The sequence below is a fragment of the Ylistrum balloti genome, unplaced genomic scaffold (assembly GCF_031769215.1).
Source record: "Ylistrum balloti isolate Yb309-2 unplaced genomic scaffold, AGI_CSIRO_Ybal_v1 Utg372424, whole genome shotgun sequence".
NCBI lineage: Eukaryota > Metazoa > Mollusca > Bivalvia > Pectinida > Pectinidae > Ylistrum > Ylistrum balloti.
Window position 1 is genome coordinate 44,189 of NW_026783096.1, and position 13,995 is coordinate 58,183.

The 13,995-nt window shown below is 35.0% G+C and overlaps 1 protein-coding gene across 1 annotated transcript; it reads right to left on the reverse strand.

Annotated features, from left to right (window-relative positions):
• Window positions 1-4,849: 4,849 nt before the first annotated feature.
• LOC132564618 (acetylcholine receptor subunit alpha-1-A-like) lies at window positions 4,850-5,815 on the reverse strand. Its single transcript, XM_060229265.1, has one exon. It carries the CDS (start codon window positions 5,813-5,815, stop codon window positions 4,850-4,852), a length of 966 nt encoding a protein of 321 aa, XP_060085248.1.
• Window positions 5,816-13,995: the final 8,180 nt, after the last annotated feature.

Genomic DNA, 13,995 nt, shown 5'->3' on the forward strand with positions numbered 1-13,995 from the left:
ACGAATGTGATGGAATTAAAGCAGATAATCCAGGCAAACAATGACAGTATCACAGCCCGTCGGAATAGTATAGAAAAATCAATGAACGCTGACTTGAAAAATATGAAATGTATCCTTGAGGAGAAAAATATTGAAATTGGGCGATTGAAAACGCAGTTGGAACAATATAAGGAAATGAGATACAATCTCGAACCTGTAACCCTGCAGTTCGGTTTTAGGAAAGAGATGGGTGCGATTCTAGCTATTTTTAGTGACAAAGAGGTTGTGTATTTTTTCACTGGAATGGAAGTCACTGCTTTACATTCCTTTCCTTGATAGCGAGAAAGCTTTTGACATCATATGGTGAAATGGTCTTTTTTATAAACTTTATGAGCGTGGTATTCGAGGGAAAATTTGGAAACTTACCTTCAATTCTTATGTGAACACTAAAGTATGTATCTGATTGAAGAGCTAACTCAGTAATTACATGAAAATCTCGCGCGAGGTAGGCCAGTGGAAAATTCTCAGCACTTTTATGTTTGAATTATATGTAGATGAATTGATGAAGATTTTATGTGAGATAAAGTGTGGTGTTAACATTTTGAGCATGCATAATCCTGGGATTTTACTAGCTGATGAACTAACTAAATCCAGCCTACAAGATCCGCTTGAAGCGTCACGAACATACGCCTTCAATGGACAACTAAAATATAACGTTACCAAGAGTGCCGTTATTATGTTTAACAACAGAAATCAATCGGTGAAACATGACTTCTGCATAGGGGTAAAATAATGATGGCCGATTTATGAATGTTTTACTTGGAGGAGAAATTATGGCATCGGAAATAAGTCTCGAGAACTGAACTTCACTTATGACTGAGTCTGCAAACACAATATGCGTATTAAAGCCTGCACTTCTACATTGGTAGCAGCGCCTGTAGTGTTAATTCACATTTCTCACTTTAACAATAATTACATTGCTATGGGCCAAACCATTCCTTGTACATAGTTGTTTCATTTTCTATATTTCTATAATCATATTTTGTTGAATCAAATTTCACATGTTGGAGGGAATAAAGATATTCAATTCAATTCAATTCAAATATATTGAAGAGGTAACCAAGAGAACTGTTATGTATACACCTCTGTATGTAAGAAATTGGATGCTGTCTATTTATAGTTGCCATGCATTATTTGTCTAATCTGTAATATTTCTATCAAAATGTGCTTGGTTTTCTCAATATTTCTTTCTATAAGAAACAATAATGTTAATTTCCCAGTTCTATTTGAGGCACTATGTTACGGCAGCCATTTTGGCCATATAAACAAAGCATCACATGATTCTTAGTTATGATCAAATATTCTTGCAGCAATTACATAAGTTGTACTTAAAATATTCTGATAATGGGTTAATTTGATAGAAAGATCCTATTTATCATGTAAAAAGAGTTTTATAAGTTGCTAGTTTTCAACATAGTAGCAACCACAGAATGTTACCTTGTCTATTTAATATGCCTCTTCTTCCATGTCTTGGTCGTGTACAGGTAGTGTTTTGAACATGCTGACTGTCACATCTGGCAAGTCCTGCAGTGATTTGACTTACTTAGATGTGCTATGCGTGACAATACGATAACGCCGTCTCAGATAGTCATTTAGAAAAGTATCTTCATACATACATCAATGTCATAAATGTTTTTTTATTTATTCTTATCTAAAAAATAAAGTCATTTCAATTATTCGGATTTAGTTCCATCCCCATAACATCATCATCATCATCATCATCATCATCATCATCATCATAAATATATTCATATATATAATACATAATTCTCAGTGATCCACTTCAAACATTTTATATTACTGTAATTTTCTCATTATAAAATTTTGATTTTTTCCCTGCACATATTTGTGATACAGTTGATTATAACCAATATACTGAATACAGGGATATTTTGACACGGAAGCAGTCCGAAATAGGACCTTCAATATTTTCCATCTTCAATAGATCTAAAATATAAAACGACAACAGATGTTTTACAAGCACTCCATAAACGCCATTAGATCTTCAGGTGAAAGAAGGAAAATCTGGACAAACTTGTTTTCGCCTTTACGATTAAGAAAAAATTACGAAAAATGCATATTTAACCATCTTTCCTTTATTCATTTATTATTTATTTATAAAAGTGACTAGAACCTAATTAATTTGGTGCATACAATTTGATATTTGATACGTGCAAGACACATACTACATGTACATTTACAATAGAATATGTGCAAAATTGACCACAGTGAACTTAATGGTAATAAGAACAGGAGCAATATCTCATCCAGTATCTGATCCATGATCGCTTTTATCAATATCACTATTATAATCTTATCCGTTATTACAATTGTCTAATGCACCATCACTTTTATTAATATGATTATCGTTTTAATATGATCATGATCGCCATTATTGATATTAATTATGCTGTAAGTAAATCCGTGATCACCTGTTTTAACAGTAATATTTTTATAACTCCTGGTAATTGCTTCTTCTCCCTCCCAATGACACTACCTTGCCTAAATCATTCGCATTTCCGCTTCACCGTGTCTCATAAACTCCATGCCCATCAGCTTATCAGTACATCTTTATGCCTATTTATGATAAGATCATTGTATGTCTTTAAAATATATTGTACTTACTTAACTAACTACGTTTAAATTTACTTATCAAAAACTTACAGGCAGGTCATACTTATTTCAAATGATTCCTTTCTTAAGTCACCTTCTGTGTATGTATAATATATAAAACACCTGGTAATAAAAATATATTACTTATATCTTAATCATCCTTCAATTTAAACCTATTACGCAAACATTCTAGAAGTATTCTATTAATCACCTAATTAGTACTACAATGTAACACTCGGAATGTTGCGTCATATATATGTAGATACAGTACTATTAATTATCATACTTAGTACTAACACTCGGAATGTGACACTACATATCTGTAGAAACAGTAATATTAATTATCATACTAAGTACTAACACTCGGAGTATCACACTACATATTTATAGATACAGTACTATTAATTATCATACTTAGAACTAACACTCAGTGTGTCACACTATATACGTTAGATACAGTACTATTAATTGTCATACATAGTACTAACACTCGGAGTGTCACACTACATATCTGTAGATACAGTACTATTAATTATCATACTTAGAACTAACACTCAGTGTGTCACACTCTATACGTTAGATACAGTACTGGCAATCCAGCGTTTCCAAACAAGTCAATCAACACTAGCGCCATTCTCCTGTACTTTATTTGATGATTTTCCAAGTCCCTTCACCTCCTGATAAGTCACTATCAATTGACTCTGAGTGATACCAGTGAACGACACTTTTGTTGATACCTAAACGTGTCTGCCGTTTTCACTCGATGGTTTGCTTATGCTTTTGAGTGCAATAAAAAAAATCGTGACAGCTATACTTCAAGAAATAATGATACTTTGTTAAAATTCCCGGAAAACAAACAGAAAAGTAATGAATGATCTGTAACAAAATTTCAGTTCTACAACACCTGCAATCTTACAAAAAAAAAAACAATGATATGTTAATATAATCATAATACAAAATCAAATAAAACTAGGGTAAAATATGAACAAAGAAAATATTGACACGGAGACCCTTGAAAAATAAGTATAAAAAAATTAAACTATGTGTTCCATAAGCGTTTTCTGCTTCATCGGCGACATCTGTCATGTAAACCTTGGTAAATCAAAATTATTAATGTCACGTTCTTAATGGAGATCATGATATACGACAACAAAACCAAAAGCCAAATTAACGAGCATCAAACACGTCAAGCTTCATATCGCACCAAGAACTAGAATATTTCTCAATGCGATCACTATGGAAACCAATAATATTTATGAAATTGCATCTAATGAAACTCTGTGTAACGAGTTTGTCCGTCAATTGAAGACTTCATGCACGAGAATCATGATTATATGATATTAAGTCAGTGACTCGTCGTACACAGATTTAGTCTTCAGAAGAATGGGCATGGTATTGACAAACGGTTATACGGCTATTACTAGAAAACTGTAACTAAATATAGCTATAAAGACGATCGGTTATAATTGTTTAATTATATCAAATATCATGGCTTGACGTCAGTAAGACAATGTCAATGGCATCTAGTTATACATGCAGATATATCTATCATGTCTCATTTTTAGATATGCAGCTATTTGCTATCAACGACTATCGTATACACATTTACCCATTTAGGCCTCCAGAATCGGAATAAAGAACACGCCAAATTATACTTCATTAGCCACTAACCTCGATATTTCCCTGCTATGAGATTGCTGGCCAATAAACCTTTTCTATTTTTCATTTATTTTAAAAGAAAACCCTGACCTTTTTATTTGCATTTGACACTTTTTTTTCCGTATTAACGCAACAAATCTAAATTTTAAATCTAAACATGCAAAAGATAAAGAAACAAAAAATATACGAAAATACCGAATAGATTTATCTACTATGATACAAACAAGGAGTTTTAATTTCTAATCACAATGTTCTTTTTCTCACGCTTCCTACCCTCTCCGAAAGTTGACGTCATCTATGATTGTCCATGCCTTATATGATTATATTTGAAACTTCTACATTCTCTAAGTCCATTTCACTAGGTACAACTCTTCCGATGGTTGCTTGTCCCCGTTTTTTACGAGCGCTAATGATGCATTTCGATAACGCAAAATGTTAAAAGATTACTATAACACAGTCCCAATTTCTTTCTGAAAAAAATTACATCACGAATAAGTGCTGAACGAATGTACGGGTAAACTGTAGCCAAGTGTCTATTTTAAGATGAACTAACATATACAGCATAGACCACGTTAGCAGTCACAAGTAGCACAAAGAACGACACCAGGAATACTCGGTCCATCAACACACCAAACTCCCTTTTCGTTACCGTAGTCAAGGTAATTGTTTCTTCATCCTTTAATTCCATCGCTCCGTCGCTCTTAACTGCATCATTATTACATGGAATTGAATTAATATCATCTCCAAATTTGTTCTTCCTTTTCTTGGATTCAAAATGTTTTCGAGGGTAAGTGATTTTTGAAAGCCACATCGGGATTCGCTCTTCATTTTCTGCCAAATGGAATCTAAGTCCAATTGTAGTGAAGAAGAGAATGAGTGCACTGTATGTGACATTACAGATAAGGTACTGGGTGAAGATCGACACTGGATTTGTGACAGGGAGTTTCTCTGATATCAACGTCATGTACACAGAAAACGAGAGAAACATGGTGACGGAGAAGGACACTCTCTCCCCGGAATGTGGGGGTAGAAGGAATACTGCTAAGTTAATGAAGCACAGGAGGACAATCGGTGTCAGAAGGTTAACAATGATGAACTCCGGTTTTCGTTGAAAGATAACTCCAAAAGCGATCGTACTCGTTATGTAGGAGGTTTCATTACATGTATAGAAACCATTTACTCTCCACTGTGAGACATCTTCAATAGTAGACAGATTACTTAAACTGACCGGAAGCAACACCAGTTCGTTTAAATAATCCGGAGATGTAAGTTTTATAGTACAGTTATGACGATCAAACGGATAGTAACTCATATCGGGTCGACAGGATGTGCTTGTCATCACTGTATCAGATATTATATGTTGTCCTGTGTAACCACCACGAACATTGCCTTCCAAAAAAATTGTCTTCGTCTTGGTATTTCCGGATGGGTTGTTCAGAATAAGGAATGGGTTCCACACTTGACCACTTTCAAACGTCACATAAAATACTTTGGAAGTTGACATGTTCCATCGCATTATTTCATTAGTCCATGTCGCAGTAAAAGTGGAAGTGCTCACAAGATCTCCTGATATTTCATGAAAAGCATTAATAGAATGAAAAGTCCATGTAACAGAAACATAAATTGGGTAATACTGGTTCCAAACAGGACGGAGATGTTTGCTGTAGTTCTGAAGAAGTTGATTGTGGAATTCTCTAGCAGATTTAAATGTCAGGACAGTGAATTCCAAACCAGATGTGATATGGCAAATGATATTCAGAAGAAATAAAGTGTTGATATCCATATCCTCCAACCGAATAGAATTCTGCTCAGCAACACGATAACGTGTTTGAATGTCATGGGGGTGTTACTTTATAGAATATCTGAATATCTCTGTTATTGCCAGTGGATCATATCTTAATTCATATTGGCCAAAGCTATTATGGAGAATGACAACGTGATATAGGTATATCAACAAATAATCGATCGCCCGTATTTTGTACTGTGACTATATACAATAATACGTGAATAATAAAAGCGCATTTTGAAGCGAACTGATATATCAATAAAGAGTAGGCTATTTGTTAACATACCAATTAGGATTTATATTTCACTAATGGAGTTTTGTTGAATCTTTCCAGAAAATTGACTGACCATAGCCATTCTTCCATGTGATCTGATAAAGGTAAACTCTATATACATATAACGGTGATTCTTTAAGTGCTGGACACAATAATGATTGATTCATAAACTTCAGTGCGTAACGATTGTGAAGCCATTCCTATCTTAATTCCACTGATGTTGTTGTATTGTTCTGTGTTCTGGGTAGTCCTTACATTCATCAATCAGAGCGTAGCTCTGGCCATTGCACCCAACGAAGTGGAATTTCCAAATGACAAGAATTTGATAATTAAAAGCAGGGTTAATTCCGTTTAATATAACGTAACCATATTGTCCAACAATTATTGAAAGTAGGTTTATACATTTCCGTATGTAATGATTTATATTAACTTTGAAAATAGATACTCTGACTGTGCTAATAGCCAGTTATCAAACTGTAAACGTCGCCACGGTCGTCAGCAATGATCAAACTGTAAACGTCGTCACGGTTGTCAACAGTGATCAAACTGTAAACGTCGTCACGGTCGTCAGCAGTAATCAAACTGTAAACGTCGTCACGGTTGTCAACAGTGATCAAACTGTAAACGTCGTCACAGTTGTCAGCAGTATCAAACTGTAAACGTCGTCAAGATCTTCAACAGTGATCAAACTGTAAACGTCGTCACGGTCGTCAACAGTAATCAAACTGTAAACGTCGACACTATCTTCAACAGTGATCAAATTGCTAAAGTTGTCACGATCTTCAGCAGTGATCAAACTGTTAAAGTTGTCACGGTAGTCAACAGTTATAAAACTGTAAACGTCGTCACGGGTGTCAGCAGTAATCAAAATGTTAACGTCGTCACGATCTCCAAAAGTGATCAAACTGTAAACATTTTTCGGTATTATATCACCCCATTACAGCAATTCAGTAAGTTTTCCAAATAAGAGATGCTGTGCCATTTACCTCCATTTACTTTCATATTTTCCAGATTGCTACTGAGTTTGACAGTTATCCGGCTCATCTTTGTGCCGGAAATCTTACATTACGTTGTTTTTGTTTGGTTTTGTTTTTTGTTTTTTGTTTTTTTTTGTTTGTTTGTTTTTCGTTTTGTTTTTCGTTTTGTTTTTTTTATTCGTTAAATAAGTTGTTGTTTAAGTGCATGTGAATTTTCAGTCATCACCTCTCAAGCATAGGACGTAAAGACCAAGAATATGTCGCATGTAATAAATTTGAAAATACAAAGTTGTTAAGATTTGTTTCTGTCAGATACCGCGGTATGATAATCCAGCCAACCTAGAGCCGTCAAATATACTGTATAAGAAGCCACTCGGTAGTTTAAAATTCACCTGGTTAGCCCTTTGAAAGGACAAAATGAAACCTAAGCCAAAGAGTTAAGCTGGTGAGAAAAAATTTATCTAATGTGTATTTTGACGAAAAAGGCTTGACACATTTACTCAATTGTCATGCAAATATCCCCCCTGATATAGTTATCATTCTAACAGCAAGTAAGGCCGGGCTGTAAAGCTTCCTAACCAGGATTATGCAGTCACGATGTTTCAAAAATGACATAGAACAAATTTAGTATATGAACTAGTAGCTAGATTAATTAGGAACTGTCAATTACAGAGTTGTGTGCCCCTTATTCCGTCTTTTCGTAATGGAGGTTATCTGCTTGTGTGACCAGGTATTAATTGTTACTTCATTCATTCATGTTATTTTCTCGCGTAGACTAATACAGAAACAACAAATACACACTCCCAAGAGCAGATAACTCTTTATTACGAAAAACTCCTAATGATAGTACTTGAATTAACACTGGAGTTTTATTGCATTCTGTCCGAATGCTATAAGGTCGATGTTAATGCCTCTTTTCTTTACCCATGATACGTAAATATTACTTAAGTTTGCATTTAACTCGACATTATTTAGGTTTTACGTTTATCTCCTTGCATGCTGGAAAGGTGTGTATCTTCAAGCATAGTAAAAAGGTGTGTATCTCTATGCATGGCATAAAGGTGTGTATCTTCAAGCAAGGTAGAAATGTGTTTATTCTCAAGCAATGTAGAAATGTATGTATCGTCAAGCAAGGTAGAACTGCGGAAAAGTGTGTTGAGAATGAGAAATATCCTGTTTGGAGACCATAGACAAATTGTAGATATAGTACGTAGAGTATTTACGTAACATAATAAATACCTAATAGTGATCGCTGAGTATGAGCTACTAAGTGAAGTGTAGTGAAAGCTCTGATAAAGTTCGAGGTGAAATAGTATAATGGGAATTCCTTATTAAATCTTATTTAATTAAATGTGTATGAAACTAACCCAAAACAACAATCAATATTTCAATTTCTGCCCAAACCAGACTCAATGAAACTACTTCAACATTTAATAGCTGTAACTTTACGTTTCAAAAAATGTGAAGCGACTGAAGCCTGATATTTCTTGTTCGCTTCGGTGCCTGTAAAAAAATGGCCGACATCGCTTCGTTTACGAGCCGGCGCACCACGTCTAGACGTTATTATTTCGCGGAAAAAATGCATACTGTCTTTGTTGCACAGTATATCTAAATTTTCATTAAAGTTGTCGAAAAATATATTAAATATTGTTCTTATTTAAGTTTCATTGAATATGAAGTAACCACGCTGAAATATATTTCAACCTGTCACAATAATCTGTCTTCAAATGACTGACTATTTGCTTGTATCACGTCAAACGATATGATGACAAGAAACGAAAATGAAAGAAGAAGTCAGTTCCCATACTATAGAAAAAAGAAGCGTGAATTGAAATATAAGGATTGAATCTTGTTTATGTCGATTTCATGGGATGATGAATTGAGTTGGTCTTGAGACAAATTTAATGATCTGCGAAGCAGTTCATGTTGAATTTGTCTCAAGACCAACTCAATTCATCATCTCATGAAATCGACATAAACAAGATTCAATCCTTAAATGAACAACAGAATGTTTTGATGAGTTAAATCTACATTGTGATATCGTGGTAATGTACGCAGGTAGTATTGAAGACATTTTGTTTATCAGTAGAAGTGACATATGGTATTTGTATTGGAGATGAATAGCAGTACCAGGTTAACCGTAGTGAAGTGTCTTGATAAGATGGTGTAATATACACAACATTGAATGTATGCATCGTATTTGTATTGGAGATGAACAGCAGTACCAGGCTAACCGTTGTTGAATGTATTTTGGAAATGATGTAATATAAACAGCACAGCTTACAATTGCAGTCATCAGAAGTACAAGGAAGGACAATAGCAACACTCTGTCCATCATCCCACCTTACTCCCTTTGCGTTACCGTAGTTAATGGATCTGTCCTCAACCTTAAAATCAAACCCCCTGCTGCTCACATTAACTAGTTTATCAATGTTGCAATTCTTCAATTCTTTCTTTCCGATTTCTTGTTTGCGACACGTTTCCATTGATAAACGATTTTTTGTGAATTCCAAATAGGGATTCGCTCTTCATTCTCTGCCATATGAAATTTCTGTCTAACTATAATAGAGAAGACAATAAATGCATTATACACAACATAACAGATGAGGTCCTGGGTAAAGATTGACACTGGATTTGTGACAGGGAGTTTCTCTAATATCAACGTCATGTATACAGAAAACGAGAGAAACAACCTATATTTATAAATATTGACACGCGCTTCCCAGAGCAAGACAATCGGTGTCGAAGGCTCGTTATGATGACCTCATTGAAAGATCATTCTAAAGGCAGGTTATCATTGTAAAAGGAACAAGCTAGTATTTCCATTAGCAGCACCTCGAACTTTACCGTCCAAAACTTTGTCTTCATTGTGGTATTTCTGATTGCGTTGTTTAGCGTAAGCAATTGATTTCACACTTGTTCAGTCAAACGTCACATAAAAGACTTTGTTAGCGAACACATTGCAGCGCATAAACTGATCAATCTATGTAATAGTAAAATATGATGGAAAAAAACGTTTCATTCAATAGATATGAAAATTGGGTCAGGTTGATATCTAGTTAGACGGAGATGATTGCTATAGTTCTGAAGAAGATGATTATCAAAAATGCCAGCAGATAATTCAAACGTCAAAGTGTTCGATATGGCAAATGACATTCTAAAGACAAAAAGGATAATGACAAAATACTCAGGTAGACGGAAATGCCGCTTAGCATTACGATAATGTGTTTGTCAGTATTGTTAGTCGACAAGGAGAGTTCATTATCTGTATGATGAACACAAAATGGTAGGGATCACAAATATAGGTGATTCTTCTGACATTTAGATAAATAAAGTTGAGGATCCTTGACAACTGTTTTATCACCAATGTATGCACAATAACTTTCAGGTATGACCGCACAACTTTCAAGAAATGTGCGGCAAGACCATAACATTTATTACAGGAAGACGTCAGCTTCAGATGCTGCCCGAGCAATTGGGATACTGTATGCAGGACAATCATAAATGACTGTAGCTGCACACTTCAATGTGGTCACAGTGTCGTTTCTCGATCTTGGAATCGATTTCGAATTGGAAAGCCCTTCAGAATCGTTATTCATATACGTATTATCAGAAATCGGTTTTGCATGTTCCTAAAGGTTGAATAGCGACTTTTGTCAAGCAACAGGAAGAAGACCTTCTGAAGAAACACTGAGGAATAGATTTCACCGTTCTGGATTACGTGTTCACAGACCCGTGGTATGACTCACACATATCATAGCGTGGAAGCATTGGGCAGCTGCCTTTGTGAATTGGCGGCTACGTCAACGACACCTATCATTTTAAAAGATGAGTTCAGATTTCAACATGACAGGAGGCGTGTTTGGCGTGGGTTTGAGTTAGAGGTATGTTGACTGATGCGTCACTGAACATGACCGTTTCGGTTGGGGCTTGGTAATGTTTAGAGGGGGTTTTTATTGTCGGACTGACTTGTACGTGACTGGAGGCTCACAGGTTTACGATACCGGAATGAAGTACTTCATTCAATGGTAAGAGCCTTTGCGCATGGTGTCGGCCCTGAGATTGTGCTGATGGACGACAGTTCTCGACCACATAGAGATTCACGTTTGAAAAAGTACCTTCAAGTACCTAGTCTTTCACCCAACCTTAACCAGATCGAGCATGCATGGGGCATGTTAAGCAACCAACTGGAACATTTGGAATTTTCAGCGCCATCGAGATTTTATATTTGTTTTAGAAGGATTTGAACATTTTATGTAATCATACGCTTCAATGCAATGTATTCAAAGTGGGGAAAAACCGTTTTCGTATTGCTTGACTTCATTCTGATATTGCTTATTCCAAAAGATTTTGCCTTTCGATACAAATAAATTTACCTTTAAAAAGAGCCTCCAAACTTTTTGTGCCCAGTACATGGTCAATGGTTCAGATTAAGCGCTGATTGGCACAATTGAAGCAGCTGAGAAAATTCCGTTTAAGTTCGTTAATAGACAGACATACTAATACTGGTAACCTCGTTTATGACATCCGACAGTGAACCATCACTGTCTGTGTACCGGAAATACACCAAATAAAGTAGACAATGTCGGTTCTTTTCAACGATCTATTACATCAAATGCATTTTGGTTATATGTTTACATATAGTTCAGGGTTAATATTTCACTAATGGAAATGGGGTTGTATTTGAATCCTGTCCGGAAACAGCACAACAAATACCATTCATTCATACATTCATTCATTCATTCATTCATTCATTCATTCATTCATACATCCTTATAGAAGTAAACTATATTGTACATATTATGATTCGTTAAGTGCTGAACATGATACTGATTGATTTGTGAACCTCAAATGTGTTTCCTGTCTCTGATATGTGTAATCAGTGACATTGTAAGTACCGCCATTACACTAATGTTGTCGCTTTGATATAAATCTATACAGGATGGCGAGTTATTGATTACATCTTATTACTAACATATTGGATATTTCAATATGATTATACATTTCCTTTAAATTCTAATTAGTAAAACACCTTCATTACATTGCCAAGGTTATATTCGATATCGCTACCTTCTATTTATATATTTACAGTAAGTAATGCAAAATGGGATGTGAAAAAATATTACCTTATTCGGGGCCACATATATCAGATAAACCATTTACAGATATCCCATCTTGGCGACCTGAGTTTACGAATACATCACGGACATTCCCTACTGCATTTTACCTCAACCTTGCTTAAAAGGATTTGAAATGGAACTGTCGATGTTACCTACTTCATGTGTAAAGTGACTTGTATCGAAACGCTATACAACGTTTGCTTATGTACCCTGTGCTTGAGGAACGAAAGTGTTAACACATTGTCATTGTGCTTACTTAACCGTCGTCTAGGATCCATGATTTCTTCCTTTAAATTTCAGTAAGGATCACACAATCTTCATCTATATTTTACTGTTGAACTTCCTAATATGCTATCAGATAAGATATGCATTAACATACACATATTTACTCTGAAACAACACAATGACGTGGTCTACTTGAAAACCTCAGTTTAGAAACACCCAAATTAAGATACTGAAATATAATGAGAATTTGGCCTTTTTGTGTCACTAAAAGAGTCTGTGAGACACCTGGCGATAGCACAGAGTGATTCCATGGTCCAATTTTCAAAAAATGCACTGGTTTGAACTTATTTGCCTATTTTGGACTTCAATGTCGTTCTTTTTTAACATCTCAAACAAAACATGAGACACTTTATACTAATTTAGAATGAAATCTAATTTAAACCGTCATATATGGAATCATTAAATTATCAACACGTGCGTAAATCGTTTGTCCTGACACCAATTAAAGTTTATCGTGCCTCCGCCGAACACACAATGCTATGTTCATAACGAGCACATCTTATTAAAAGTTCACTAATTAGAAAGTTTACAAACACACTGCAGTCATTTGCGTATGATTTCTACCGGCATTAAACAATCATTAATCCATTTTACATCCGACACCCACCTGTCCATTAGATTACACTGGCTTGTTATATAGTTTTCATGCGCTTCATACTCAGATTGTAGCTTTAAGGATATACGTGAACAAATATAACAGTAAACAAGCCATAAAAAGTCACGAAGCAATGCTTAAATTTACATGTAATGAAGAAAGGTTTGATATAATGCATTATACTCTTTTATCACATTTAATTCATAAATTTGGAATTTGCGTTATTAAATCAATTTTTTTTTTATTGGTTTCGACAGGTTTTCATGTAGTCAAAACATGTTTTTAAACCTATAATCTTAAATGTAAAAGTTGAATTTGCATATAAGGGAATGAATGCTTTTAACATCAGCGCTATTTTACACCAGAAGTCTGTTTTAGCTAACATTTCACCATACTTTCGGCAGAAATACCCCTGTGATTTCCTACAGTAACCCCAAACCATTTACATCCAAACTTTTTCAACTACAAATGAATGCTGCAAGAACTGAATGTAGATGACCTAAGAAGTAATCCTTTGTCAGCTCGGGCGTATTCTACTTCTACTTATAACTATGGTCCTACTAGGCACAAAGTATCTAGTGAATAAAGCTTAATTCAAACTGTTCAGCTACGACAGCTTAAGTATCGCGAAGCCCTGCCCGTTGATT